The 13,393-nt window shown below is 40.2% G+C and overlaps 1 protein-coding gene across 1 annotated transcript in view; it reads right to left on the reverse strand.

The window, feature by feature from the left end:
* Window positions 1-5,564: 5,564 nt before the first annotated feature.
* Window positions 5,565-13,393, reverse strand: part of CFAP65 (cilia and flagella associated protein 65) — a 45,306-nt gene continuing 37,477 nt past the window's right edge. Inside the window, exons 27-31 of the mRNA XM_081327321.1 lie at window positions 11,251-11,465; window positions 10,338-10,508; window positions 9,493-9,780; window positions 7,211-7,348; window positions 5,565-5,838 (exon numbers count right to left, since the gene is read on the reverse strand). Of these exons, the coding sequence (XP_081183447.1) occupies window positions 5,727-5,838; window positions 7,211-7,348; window positions 9,493-9,780; window positions 10,338-10,508; window positions 11,251-11,465 (924 nt within the window). The 3' untranslated portion in view covers window positions 5,565-5,726. The remainder of the gene's footprint in view (window positions 5,839-7,210; window positions 7,349-9,492; window positions 9,781-10,337; window positions 10,509-11,250; window positions 11,466-13,393) is intronic.

The raw sequence follows: 13,393 nt of genomic DNA on the forward strand, positions 1-13,393 counted from the left end.
GACACCCCTGCTCTAGACTAAATAGGTGGTGGCCTCCAACCAAATATTAACCAAAGCTGCTGAGATTTTAATATCAGCCAAAGCAAATCGCCATCTGCTCTAACTTGGCTGCTATGTCTACTATAGCTCTAATCCTTATTTACTTAATAAGTATAGTAAGGTATAATAAAATCCATACTGTACTGTATCTGGCAATATGGAATGTTGAAGCAAGATGGCCGGCATATATATATATATATATATATATATATATATATATATATATATATATATATATATATATATATATATATATATATATATATATATATATATATATATATATATATATATATATATATATATATATATATAGGTTTTTTTATTCTATTTACTGGAATCATCTAAAACAGGGGTGTCAAACTGCTGGCCCCTGGATGCGTCATGCCGAAACTGTGCCCATCCCATTGCTGGCAATGGAAAAAAAGTCGTGATATGTCACAACACATCAGGTGACGTTGTGAGTTTGACACCCCTGATCTAAAGGCACATTTGTTAAATAAGAGAATATCCTAGAATCAAGACTCCCCCAAAATGATCAATATCAACCCACAAGGGTCAAAGGGACTATCCAAGGTATCCTTGCTGCTTTCATTATTCATAGTATGATTAAAGTAGAATGTATTAATTTATTTTCATATAGTAAATGTTTGCGGATTGATGAACAATCTAAAACTTCACAAAAGGGTCAATGAACTGAGGAATTTGGGGATCCCTGACTTAGACAAACACTAATGTTGTGTGTGTTCCCTGCCTAAATCTTCTTAAAAGCAAGTTTTTGACTCAAAATAAATATTGTGTTTTCGGACATATTACATTATGCGATAATAAGATTGTTTAAATAGTACACTTTAGATTATGTTGCCTATTGTTAAAATCATCTTAAATCTGTCACTTGCATCAAGAATGACAGTAGCAGCACTTCTATTATAATTTAGATAAAATCTCCACATATTTCATCATAATTATTTAATTGATAAATAAAATAACCTGATTGCGTTGTCAGACTTTAGAAATTGAATTACTCTTGTCCTCACAACAAGTGGGGTGTGTGCATCCTTTTATGGGAAATTCAGTTGTATTTTAAGTGGAAACCTTGTGTCTGTTATCAACTCTTTTACATTAGGAATTTGGAAAATGGTTTCTAAACAACTATGTGAGTGCCATACAGAGGAGAGGGTCCTTAAGAAATCTGTATTAAAATTATGGGAAGAGAGAGAACATTGCCCTCTTATTGTAAGTGATATTCAAGATGTACCCATGACAAATATGCAAGAATAACCTGATAAAAGTATAACTGATGCAACGAGTGGGATGACAGTTGCTAATTGCTAGGAAGTCCTAGTCTGAGCAAAACCGGTTTTCCTACCCGCAGAGACCTTAAAGGAAGGACACCCATATCCTACAGCCACAAAGTTCCTGGGGCGTGGTGAGTTGACAATAAACCTGGATATCTGCTCACATCCTCTTAAAGAAGAAACAACAATGTCAGAAAAGAGACTCCTATGAAAAGTAGGTATCAGAAAAGGATTTTCTATGCTGTAAATTATTAAAAGACAAGGTGGTTTTTACAAGAGGAAGCAGACAATATATGGAAAACGTTACAAAAATTAGAAAAGCAAGGAAATCCTTTTTCCAGCAGAATTCTTCTAAGCATCTTAGTTGCTAAATGTTATTTGACTATTATTTCTTTTTGCAGCATAGATTAAGCTTTAAACACAGATATGGTAAAGAACAGTCCATATAACATATATGCTAATGTTTTAACACATTTTCTTTGGGAGCAACTGGAAACCACATAACCTAATTATTACTTGGTTATTGATGTTATCCTGGTCATGGTATTAGAATGGCAATTTTAAACCAACTTCTATAGCAGAATTTATTTTGTAATAATTAGGCTCCTGGGTCTTAGACTTTAACTGTGATATCCTTTATCTTTTAATTTAAATATATATAATTACTATGTGTGAAATCTCATCCTTCCACTCTGTATTAATTATCCCTATCTGTAAATTATATGAGAAGATATTGCAATACACTATACCAATAAACTTTGAAAACTTAAACAGTTAAATTTTATGTATTTACTTAGCTTTTTATCCATAATGTCGAACTGTTTCCTCTTTCAGTACCTGTATACACACACTCACTCACTCACTCACTCACTCACTCACACACACACACAGAGAGAGAAATATCCTATACTTTTATATCTTGAGTGTTGTCACAATTAGTTAATATTGAAGAACTGCCAATGCAACTTACTCCAGCCACTGGATAGGGCAATAAAGAAGAAAGCAGCTGCCTATGTATTTATAGTATTTTATTTGAGAAACAGATACCTTTATCTCCCAGGATTCTGAATGTGGGCAGATCTATAGCCATAGGATAGCCATCTTTGCTCTAGAAAGGCTTCTGGCTCTTACCTAAATTACAACATGCAAAAGTTCAGCAGATATAAGACAGCATGACTGTGATAGAAAACATTCAATTATTTAATTTCTCCTTACTGCGTGTGGTTAAAGCTATAGGATCCCATCAGGGAAGCAGCAGTTGACAATCCTAGCCACCGAGGACAGCATTAAGGAGACATTAAAGTAGCCTGGAAATCCAGGGGTTGCTGTGCAATTAGTAGGGGATGAAAAGCAAAAGCTATACTGTACATAGAGGAAGATAACAGGGAGGGCTGTGCACATTCTGGAAAGAAAAAAAAATAGATTGTTACAGGATTGCCATTGCAATTAGGTCATGGTGTGTATAGTTGCCAGCTGACTCAATGCAAATACAAGCAACTTTGGCAATTCAACCTCAGCAACCTTTTGACTTACAGACGTTCACTTTAGAAGCTTTCCAAGAGAAACAGTTGGCTTCGCACAACACAATATGCCAAAACTAGAGTACTACCTGGCTTAGGATATATGAACCCAACAAGAAAGATAATGCTTTTTGTATAATGAAATTTATTATGTAGCTACTGGTAAAGGCACAGTACAGAGGGGGATTAAATGGAAAGTCCTCCAAGAGAGTGTCTGTTTCACAACAAACAGAGGTTTGTTCCAGATGACTTTCATAGAGAAACGTTGAGTCTAAAGCAAAGATTTAAATTGTGATTGCAAATGGCATTTGTTTTCTTCATAGTCATTATGCTATTAGGAGATAGTTAAATTGCCAAACATTCATTAAATTTAGGGAACAGCAATCTGAAATGGTCACAGAGCTAAGCCTGAAGGCCAAATCGGAGCCAATGATAATGGTGGCAGAAAAACTGAACAGCCTTAATGATAGAAGGGGTAAAGATGGGAAGCAAAGCTTACTACTTGAGTGCCAATGAAATCTCCCATTCATGTTCAGAACCAGCAGTAGAAAACAGATTCGGGGTGAGGGGGGGGCTTAAAATGTCTGAAGATTACATATGCCTTTCCCCCATCCAAGGCAACGCAGCTTAGCTGCATTCATAAAATTATCATCCAGTGGCAATGAGCGCATTAGTGGAAGATGTGAAAGACCAAATTAGGAACAGAGAGTCATGGAGAAATTCTGTGTAGTAACTAAGAGTTGACAATGATAGAATATAATCAACAATGTGACACACACACACACACACACACACACCCCAGAAGTATCCAAAGATGTAAGTTTCATGTTTATATTATTTTGAATAGTCACAAATGATCAGGTGGCTTATTGTAGCAAGGTGAAAGTGTGAGAGGACTTGGTCCTGGGCTTTTTTTAGACTGAATTCTCTTTATCCCAGATAGGTTAAATCACCTTATTCTGTACTAAATGAAAAGTGAGGCAGTAAGCAAAAGAAATAAGGGGCGTGGGGGGGGGGGGAGAGGGTTGGTGTAATAATACCAGCGGCTTTTTCAGGAATTCTCAGGATTTAATCATTTTAGGCTGTACTTTAATGGCAGGTATATTTCCCTATTTCTAGTTTCTGTTTTAGAAGGAGTTTTTCAAAGTTGCCACCCTGAACATACTAAAATGGAGCCTATCCACCAAATTTTCTTGGCAAGGTTGTTTCCGTAAGTGCCGTTGCCTGCTTTCTAGGGCTGAGAGCAAATAACTGGCCCAAGGTCAGCAGTTGGCTGTGCGCCTAAGGTGGGACTAGACTTCTCGGTCTCCCTGGGTTCTAGCCTGATACCTTAACCACAGTAGCAAACTAGATAAATTCTCTAAATAAGAAATTGTTTTCTATCTATACCTGAAAATCTTGCTGTTTGTGTTGCCAAAATGCAGCAGTATGTAAAAAACCAGGGGTCTTCAAACTTGGCCCTTTTATGACTTCTGGACTTCAACTCCCAGAATTCCTCAGCCAGGCATGCTGGCTGAGGAATTCTGGGAGTTGAAGTCCACAAGTCATAAAAGAGCCAAGTTTGAAGACCCCTGTAAAAAAACGATCGGGAGTGTTTGATTTGCATGTGAATAATGAGACTCCTATGTAGACACCCTACACATTCAAAAGTATTTATATTAAAGCCAATGTGGTTTCACTGAAATAAATTAGCTTCGGTCTAATTTTTTTTTAAAAAAAAAATTAGGATTATGAGCTGGGGCAGTTCAGTCATTCTCCCGTGATAGTCAAACTCTACTGCTAAAGTAAATTACATGAGAAAGTGCTAGTAGTATGGAGAGTACAGAAGTGTTTACAGTGGAAGGCAAATTCTCTGAAAAGGTTGAATGCTGCCATTGTTTCCAGCGCTCATGCAATTCCATTTGATTCCATTTGAGCTGAGATGGCTCTTTGCCACCAATCATGTGCTCCAAAGGTGTGTCTGCTCCAAGCCTCCAAGCATGAAGTGATGTCCAGCACAGGCCAGATTGATGACTGAATCACACAGAACGTTCTCTGATCTTTTTTTTAAAAAAAATGATCCTGAAAAGAATCCTACTAGATCCTTTGATCCAAGAACTTTCCATCCGTATCATCTATTCCGTATTAGCATGTACGTTATGTAGATGTGTCCGTGACTTTATCAGTATTTCAACATGATTTGAAGGAAAGTACCCTTTTCCTTAATGATGCACTACACTCCGCAACATTTGATTATAAGGCAAAGCAAAGTCCACGGAAAGAGTTGAAATGAAACTGTGAAGCACCATATTAAAACTACAAAGGAATAAAGGACTCTTCCTGCGTATGGCCTGTTTGTTAACCAGCGCCATGAAGCCAATTTCCTTCCTAGTCAATATTATTCCTTATAGTTGCTATAGCTTTGTATTCATGTGCAGTTGTTAAACTTCACTGTCACCCAGAGATCACAGTAACCAAGGAAAGTGTCCTCTGCATTTAACATCTAGTGAAAGCTGCTATTGACAAACTGGGCGAGAAGCCTAAGCTGCCCCCTGCTGGAGTGAAAACTAAACGCTTGCCACACAAAAGTGAATTAAGATTCATATACGTTTATAGGAAAGGTAAAAAGCTCGATCTCTTTCATATGACACAATTAGAATTGCTTTTCCTGTGATATAAAATGAATTTTTATTTTGAATGTTAAATCCAGGATAAGACCCTCTGCTATTCCAGTTTTTGCACAGAACAAAATCAGATCAGATTCTATCACAAATGTCATTTCTCCTTGGACCCAGTTCTGCAGGGCCATCTTCCAGCAGGGATATTGATCACAGAGGGCCATCTTCCCACCAGTAATATCCACAGTGATCCCAAAGTCTTCCGTGAGCTCCTAGGGGGCCAAGACAATGTGCCGCTGCCCTTCACAGTTCTTGATTTCACTGGAAGTATTGGTCCCCTGCATTGTAGGTGATCTGTACATCGAAACTATGGGACTGACACCTCTGAAAGACAAAAACTCTTTTGAACTTTCACAATTTCACAACCATTGTTTAAATTACTTTTCCTAAGTCCCTGCTTGTTAAAGAACAAGGTTTGGCAAGTCCTTTTCTAGAAAGGAAATGCCACCTCTGGGGATTAACAGTACTGGCTGTGATGATTTCCCACACTCTGCCTTTTGTTTTTCAACTGCAATTTTTGCAAGAAAACCTATTCTGGCAGAGGAATGCTTTTCCTTCAAAGAATTGTTGCTCGAGATTTTCCCTTTAGTTTTCACCTCTCTACCCACTGAATCCATGGCCCTAATTTATGATTTCTTCCCAATTACAGATAGTCCTCAATTTACAGCAACAATTTAGCCCAAAATTTCTGTCGTTAAGCAAGACAGTTATTAAGAGAGTTTTGCCCCATTTTGCGACCTTTCTTGCCATGGTTGTTAAGTGAATCACGGCAATTGTTAAGCCAGTAGCATGGTGGTTAAGTGAATCTGGCTTCCCCATTGACTTCACTTGTTCAGAAGGTCGCAGAAGGGGATCACCTGATCCCGGAACATGGCAACCGTCATAAATATGAGTCAGTTGCCAAGCGTCTGAATTTTGGTCATGCATCCACGGGGATGCTGCAACGGTCACAAGTGTGAGAAATGGACATAAGTCACTTTTTTCAGTGCCATTATAACTCAGAGTGGTTGCTAAAAAACTGTTGTAAGTTGAGGACTACCTGTCCTCAACTTAGAACAGTTTGTTTAGCAACCGTTCTATGTTGTCGCCTTTCCTCTGCACACTCCTTTTCAAGGGCTCCTTGGGATTTTTTTGGACCTTATAAAAGGTAAAGGTTCCCCCACACATGCGTGCTAGTCGTTTCCGACTCTAGGGGCCGGTGCTCATCTCCGTTTCAAAGCCGAAGAGCCAGCGCTTGTCCGAGGACGTCTCCGTGGTCATGACTAGACACCAAAGGCGCACGAAACACTGTTACTTTCCCACCGTAGTGGTCCCTATTTTTCTACTTGCATTTTTTACGTGCTTTCGAACTGCTAGGTTGGCAGAAGCTGGGACAAGTAACAGGCACTCACTCTGTTACGCGGCACTCGGAATTCAACCCGCCAAACTGCCGACCATCTGATCGACAGGCTTAGCGTCTTAACCCACTGAGCCACCGCGTCCCTTTCTGGACCTTATACAGCCCAATAAATAGCAGGAGGCAGCCAAAGAAGAAACCCAGGGACTACAAAAGAGAACCTGTGCAGAAGCACGTTTTGGCCACTCCTAAACTCTCACGCTACAACTCTCTCGAGGTGTACTTGATTACATTTTAATTCTGAACCAGTCCTTTCATGCTATGAGCCCTTATCCCCTTCCCTTCTGCTGATCTACTCACTTTTGGGAGAACACAGGAGAGTGTGCAATGATTCTCGGCTGTGCGGTCAGCATTACTTCCCCACGACTGGCCTCCACCAGAATGTTCTGGATGGTGTTATCCAGCACCATTTCTGCCAGATTTGCAAATGCCGGCATCCTTCACAGAAAGCACATTTCAGATCTTTATGCTCACTGATGCTGGTGTTTCCTATGTTGCGGTCAGGGACTGTACCCACAGCACCTTTTATAATGCCACGGTCAACAGTGGAAACTCATGCCCAGTCAAGTATGCATCACCCAAGATAATATTTTTGCGGGGAAAAAAAAGCACCCTGATCTTGGTGTATTTAAAGTCAGCTACATAGAAAATACTATATATAATGAGAAACTAAATTGATCGGGGGGGGGAATATTGTCTACTAATGAGATATACTTTGGCAATGCCTAAGACCAGAGAACGATTATAATTTGGCAATATTCTATATTGAAAGATTTGGAAAACTTCATCCAGGATTAACATTGCAAGGAGGCAATAGCAATAGCCCATTGCCTAGACTTTGTATACCACTTTACAGTGCTTCACAGCCCTTTCTAAGTGGTTTACAGGGTCAGCCTATTGCCCGCAACTATCTGGGTCCCCATTCTATCGACCTCGGAAGGATGAAAGGCTGAGTCAACCTTGAGCCGGTGAGACTTGAACTGCCGAACGGCTGGCAGTCGGCAGTCATCAGAATTAGCCTGCAATACTGCATTCTAACCACTGCGCCCCCGCGGCTCTAATATTACAGGTAGTCCTCGACTTATGACTTGTAAATTGTGATGGTTATAAATTGGGTCATACGCACAACAGACCCAATTTTACAGTCTTTTTTGTGGCAGCTTTTGTAACTTTGGAACTGGGTTGTAAATACTTCAAGGGAGGTCCATTTTAACATTTAAACACAGTTACTAAGTGAGTGGTCATAAATTGAGGACTATCTGTACTTTCACAACAAGCCTGGCAGATTTAAGCTTTCATTCAAACTTCAGTACCAATGCCAGAACATTAAACATACGTATAGGAAGCTTCTCATACTCTATATCAGGAATGTCAAACTGCCGGCCCACAGGCCGATTTCATCATACTGAAGCCACACCCACCCCGTTGCCGGCAATGCAAAAAGAGTCACGATACATCATGACACGTCGCGTGACGTGGCGAGTTTGACACCCATGCTTTATATTGTAACCAGATTGCGATTTTGACTGAATTTAGCCATATTTCTGCTTTTGGGTTCTCCAGCCCAGTACTTATATTTCGAATCCTAACCTCTGACTTTGACTATATGGTTCCTCCTAGTCCTTCTGTACCATTTGTCTAGGAATTTGAACATCTTTTTGGTTCTGACTGCATATCTGCCTCTGGTCCCTTAGATTCTTATTCTAATACCCTTCGGCTGGAATTTAAGGTGCCTGATTTTGACTATGCTTCATGAAACGGACCTCCAGGAAGCATGGGCAGAAAAAGAGAACTGTTAAGACACTGAAGGTCCATGCCTAAAGCCATTATGAGGACCTAAGCTTTGGAAAGACACTGCCACCAGGTTTGCCAGACCTTTTCCTTCATCTGTAAGTAAGAGGAGGCTTCCCAGTAAACTATGTATAGCAGTGATGGCGAACCTTTTAGAGACCAAGTGCCCAAACTGCAACCCAAAACCCACTTATGTATCATCGGGTGCCAGGTGGGTATGGCCCATTGGGTGGGTGTGGCCCATTGGGTGGGTATGGCCCATTGGGTGGGTGTGGCTGTGGTGGTAAAGGCAGACTGGGAGGACTAAAAAGTTCAATCAATTCCAACTTTGCGAGATCTTTTTTTTTCCCCGCAAGAAGTTGAAATTGATTGATTGATTGAACTTTTTTTTTTGCATATGGTGGCAGAGGCTTAAAGCAAAAAGGTTTTATAAAACCCAGCTTAAGGCCTAGGACTGGGGCAACGGCGCATGTGCCCACAGAGAGGACTCTGCGTGCCACCAATGGCACGCGTGCCATAGGTTCGCCACCACAGATGTATAGTATTAAGTTCATCTTTTTTGTGATTCAAATTGCACATATTGATACTTAGTTCTAGAATCTCAGGACAAATGCGGCCTCTTGATCATTAGCTTCCCTGGTCAATATTTTTCTATAGGAAAGCTTTGAGTTGGGACAGCCTCATAAATAGAATCAATACATGCATCTGATATTCTTCTTTTGCATTACAGGGATATTAGCTTAGAACACGGCTATTTTGCCTCAACTTTTAGTTTAGAGATTGTGTCTCACCTGATAATGAATTCTTTCTCTTCCCGGGACTGTTCCTTGCGAATAATGACACTTAGGTTCTCTGTAACACGTGAAGGGACTCTGGGAGGTACTGTTTCTCTTCCCAAGTCTTCATCATCTGTCCCACCTTTAGCATTGAAATCTGGGGAAGGAGTTTCTGGAGAGGTGCCAGTTGAGCTCTTCTTCTGTTTGGCTGACTTTTCGCTCCAGAACTGGTAGAAGTAGGGTATGGGCTCTGTAAGGCTTCTGGCCACTGCTTGTTGGAACTGTGTCTCCTCCAACAAGCCCCTGGGATATCAAAGAGGATATTTATCGCAATTCAGTTTAAGAACCATTCAGATTCGTTGTATCGTTGCCCACAGCACCTGAAATCCTGGTAATATAAAAGCTAATGCAGGCTTAAGATGATGCCTTTATGTGTCAGGGATAAAAGAAGGCAAAATTACCGGGAGCCGTCACTACTCTGCCAGAGATACAGCTCAGCTAGACAGTGGTTGAACTAAGTGATAATGACGGGCGCAAAGTCCCCCAGTAAATTTTATTGACGCTGGATGGAGTTGAAGCTGGGCGATTCCTATCAGTGAGGGACCCTGAAGCTGGATAAGGAATCCAATCTCCTAACAGGCCTTGCATTTCTCATAATTGATTTAATTTAACCTTTCTTATGAAGTTATTCTGAAAGAAGACGGGAATAAACTCCATTCTTTTCAGCATCCTGGTTAAACAGCAGATCATACGTATGGTAAATGTATCCTATCTCTGCAGTCTATATATTTATAAACTATACGAGCTACGCAGTGACATCATCTAAATATTTCAGGACTTTTGACAGACAAGCCACCTACTTGATCACCATAGCGAGCATGTCCGTCAGCAGCTGGGCTTCTTGTTCTGTGCAGTTTTCCAGATCCATCCAGGTGCCATCCTTTATAGGTCCTTTCCCAGTTTTGCTCGGAATTGAGAATAGCGATGTCCTAGGTACAGAATCTTTTCTTGCTGTTTTCTTCTTCAGTTGGCTATAAAGAAAACATTAAAACTGCTCTTCTAAACGATCTAAGTCAGGGGTCTTCAAACTCGGCCTTTTTATGACTCATGGACTTCAACTCCCAGAATTCCTCAGCCAGCATGCCTGGCTGAGAAATTCTGGGAGTTGAAGTCCATGAGTCATAAAAGGGCCGAGTTTGAAGACCTCTGATCTAAGTCTTTCTACAACCATGAGATGCCTGGAAACAAGGAGACGGGATTTGTCTTCCAGCTCAGTTTATTAAATATTCTCATACCACAGGGGTGAGTTGGAAGGTAATCAGATGGTTTTTCCCAATTCCAATATTTCCACATTAAGACAAGCAATATTTTCATTCATAATAATACAATTCAAGCAAAACTAAAGCAAGTACTAAATGGATTTCCATGGGGCCCTTGACGCTCTCTGAGCTTGGTTGTGTTCCTGCAGGCATTTCATTACCAAACTAGGTAACATCATCAGTGCTAAAAGCTAGGTGGTTTTATGTCTCATTAAAAAATGCTAAAACAGATCAGTACATCTGATAAGCTCACAATTGTGTCTTGTAAACTCACGGCTTGGTCAAATACGGACGTCTAGCCCCTACGGTATATTCAACAATTCCAAAATAAACCGTGGCTTAGTATATAAGGCATACATCCAGCCGTAAATAAATAAATTATAAAGAGCATCACCTAACGTCTCTAAGTGGAGAGGTCACAACTGGAGAAGGCAAGTAAAACCGTGTGTCTTACCGGTAAAGGAAGTGCTGGGGCAAATCACTAGAGAAGTTGGACAAGAAATCATCAATTGAGTGGGACCTGGCTGTAAAGCCTAGGTGCATGAGAAAGGGCTTGGGGAGTTCGGGCTTGGGCCAAAACCTGCTGGCCTCGTTGTCCCTTATGTGCCTCCTCTGGCTTCGGCTAGCAGGGGCATTTGGCTCACAGATGTTCTTAATAGGAGGAAGAGTCTGTTGGGAAGAAATTAAAATAAACCGCTTACCAAAAAGAGGCTATCTAACCAATTTAACTTGTAACATACAAGAATCTTGCTAAATAAGAAGATAACAGAAGGAATGTGTAGGTGAGAATTGTGAGAAGATAACAGAAGGGATGTGTAGGTGGGAATTAATTTTATTTCATTTCATATATCTTTCCTATTTGTAGCCTTTCCTTTGAACTGCCCAGGAACTGCAGCTTTCTTTCTCACACACACACACACACACACACACACTCCTTATTCCCACCCCAGTTCTTTTCCAATCTTTGAGGACAAAGTGGAATACAAATCAAGTTCTGCAGAGCCTACAGCACAGAAAACCTGGGGTTCAACAAAATTAATACCCAAGGAAACCTGGATAGTTTGTGGCAGAATCTTCTCCAAATTTATCTTTAGTTAGTTAGTTTTAATTGTCAATTTGGATTATAATTTAATCTTGTTTGTTTCACTTGGTTCAACCTTCCTGCTTAAAAAGTCAAAAAAGTCAGGCATCTGCCATACTTTCACAGCAATGAAGACCAAAGCAGACAATTCATTTAAATTCTCTGCTATCTTCCTATCCAGCTTGACCACTCCTTTAATGCTCTTGTTCTCCAATGCCTTAACTGATAGGCTTCCTACTCCAAATATCTTTGAAGATTTTTATTTGCTGTTAATATTCTTTGTGTGTGTGTGTGTGTGTGTGTGCTTTACAAAGTGTTCTACATATTTTATTGATGCCTTATACATTTTTGGTCAACATTTTCCAAATGTTCCTTTCTGTTTTCATATGGGAAAGATGCCCATTTTTTGGAGAAAGGTTTTTGCCTTCAACTGCATCTCTGTTCATATTGTTAGGCACTTTGGCATTGTCTTGGGATTTAATGGTACCCTTTCTGGACATTATAGCTGAGGTTCTATTATTGTCGTTTTGAAAAATTGCCAAACATTTAGAGACTGACCTTTGACTCTTGCTTTCAATCTTCTTTTCATTAATCCACTTATTTTTTTTTTAAAAAAGTTTGATCTTCTGAAGTCACACTTGACTGTGTTGGACGTTTCAGCCAAATATTCACTTAGATACATCTGAAGATAATAGCTTTTTGATTGTCAGTTGGTTCAACACATCTCTTAGGCAAAATTCTGAATTGGGCTTAGCATTAAGATAAGTGATGCAGTGTATGAAAACCAAAAAGAACATTTGGAAAATGTTGACCAAAAATGTATAAGGCAAGTATATAATATGCAAAACACTACTCTTGTTGGCTTTTTGAATAGATTTTGAGTGTACAACTATTTAGAATATCTAGAAATTTTAGAAAAGGTCTCTTAGTCCTTTTCCAGAGCGTTCATTTCCCCCAAACTCTGCTTACATGAAAGGAAATTATGTTTATTGTTTCTTTTTCTCTAATTCCGTTTCTATCCGTAGGTCAGCTTTAGCCTCTTGTGTGGGACAATAGTATGTGCTGAGTACTAACCTGCTTTGGAGGATTGATATGGACATCAGTAGAAGTTTCTGCTCCATTTTGTGGCTGTCAGAAATCTGTGTTCTGGGATTTCTATGCATGGGATTTCTCATTCTTTTCAGGCTCAGCCATTCTCCTGGGCAGGGGCGGGGGGGGGAGGGGGAAGGTTGAGGTGCCGATATGTATTTGCTCTGCTCTGTCTCTTGCTCTGTCCTCTTTGATGTGTCTCTAACAGGGTGAGAATGGAATGTACTACCAGCCATCTGCCTTATCTCCCACCGTGGAAGAAACACGGCACAGACACCTAACAGCCTTGGAAGTGGCACCTTATTACTCTGTTCCCACAGCGTTTTCACACCTGCGGTTTGGCCTGTTTGAACCGTCCAGATGGACAGTTTGGGTTAGGGTTACTATGGACACTTTTCATTTCTTGGTTTTCCTAGCCCATGTCCTG

Source organism: Vipera berus (genome assembly GCF_964194415.1).
Source record: "Vipera berus genome assembly, chromosome: 1".
In the NCBI taxonomy this organism is placed as follows: domain Eukaryota; kingdom Metazoa; phylum Chordata; class Lepidosauria; order Squamata; family Viperidae; genus Vipera; species Vipera berus.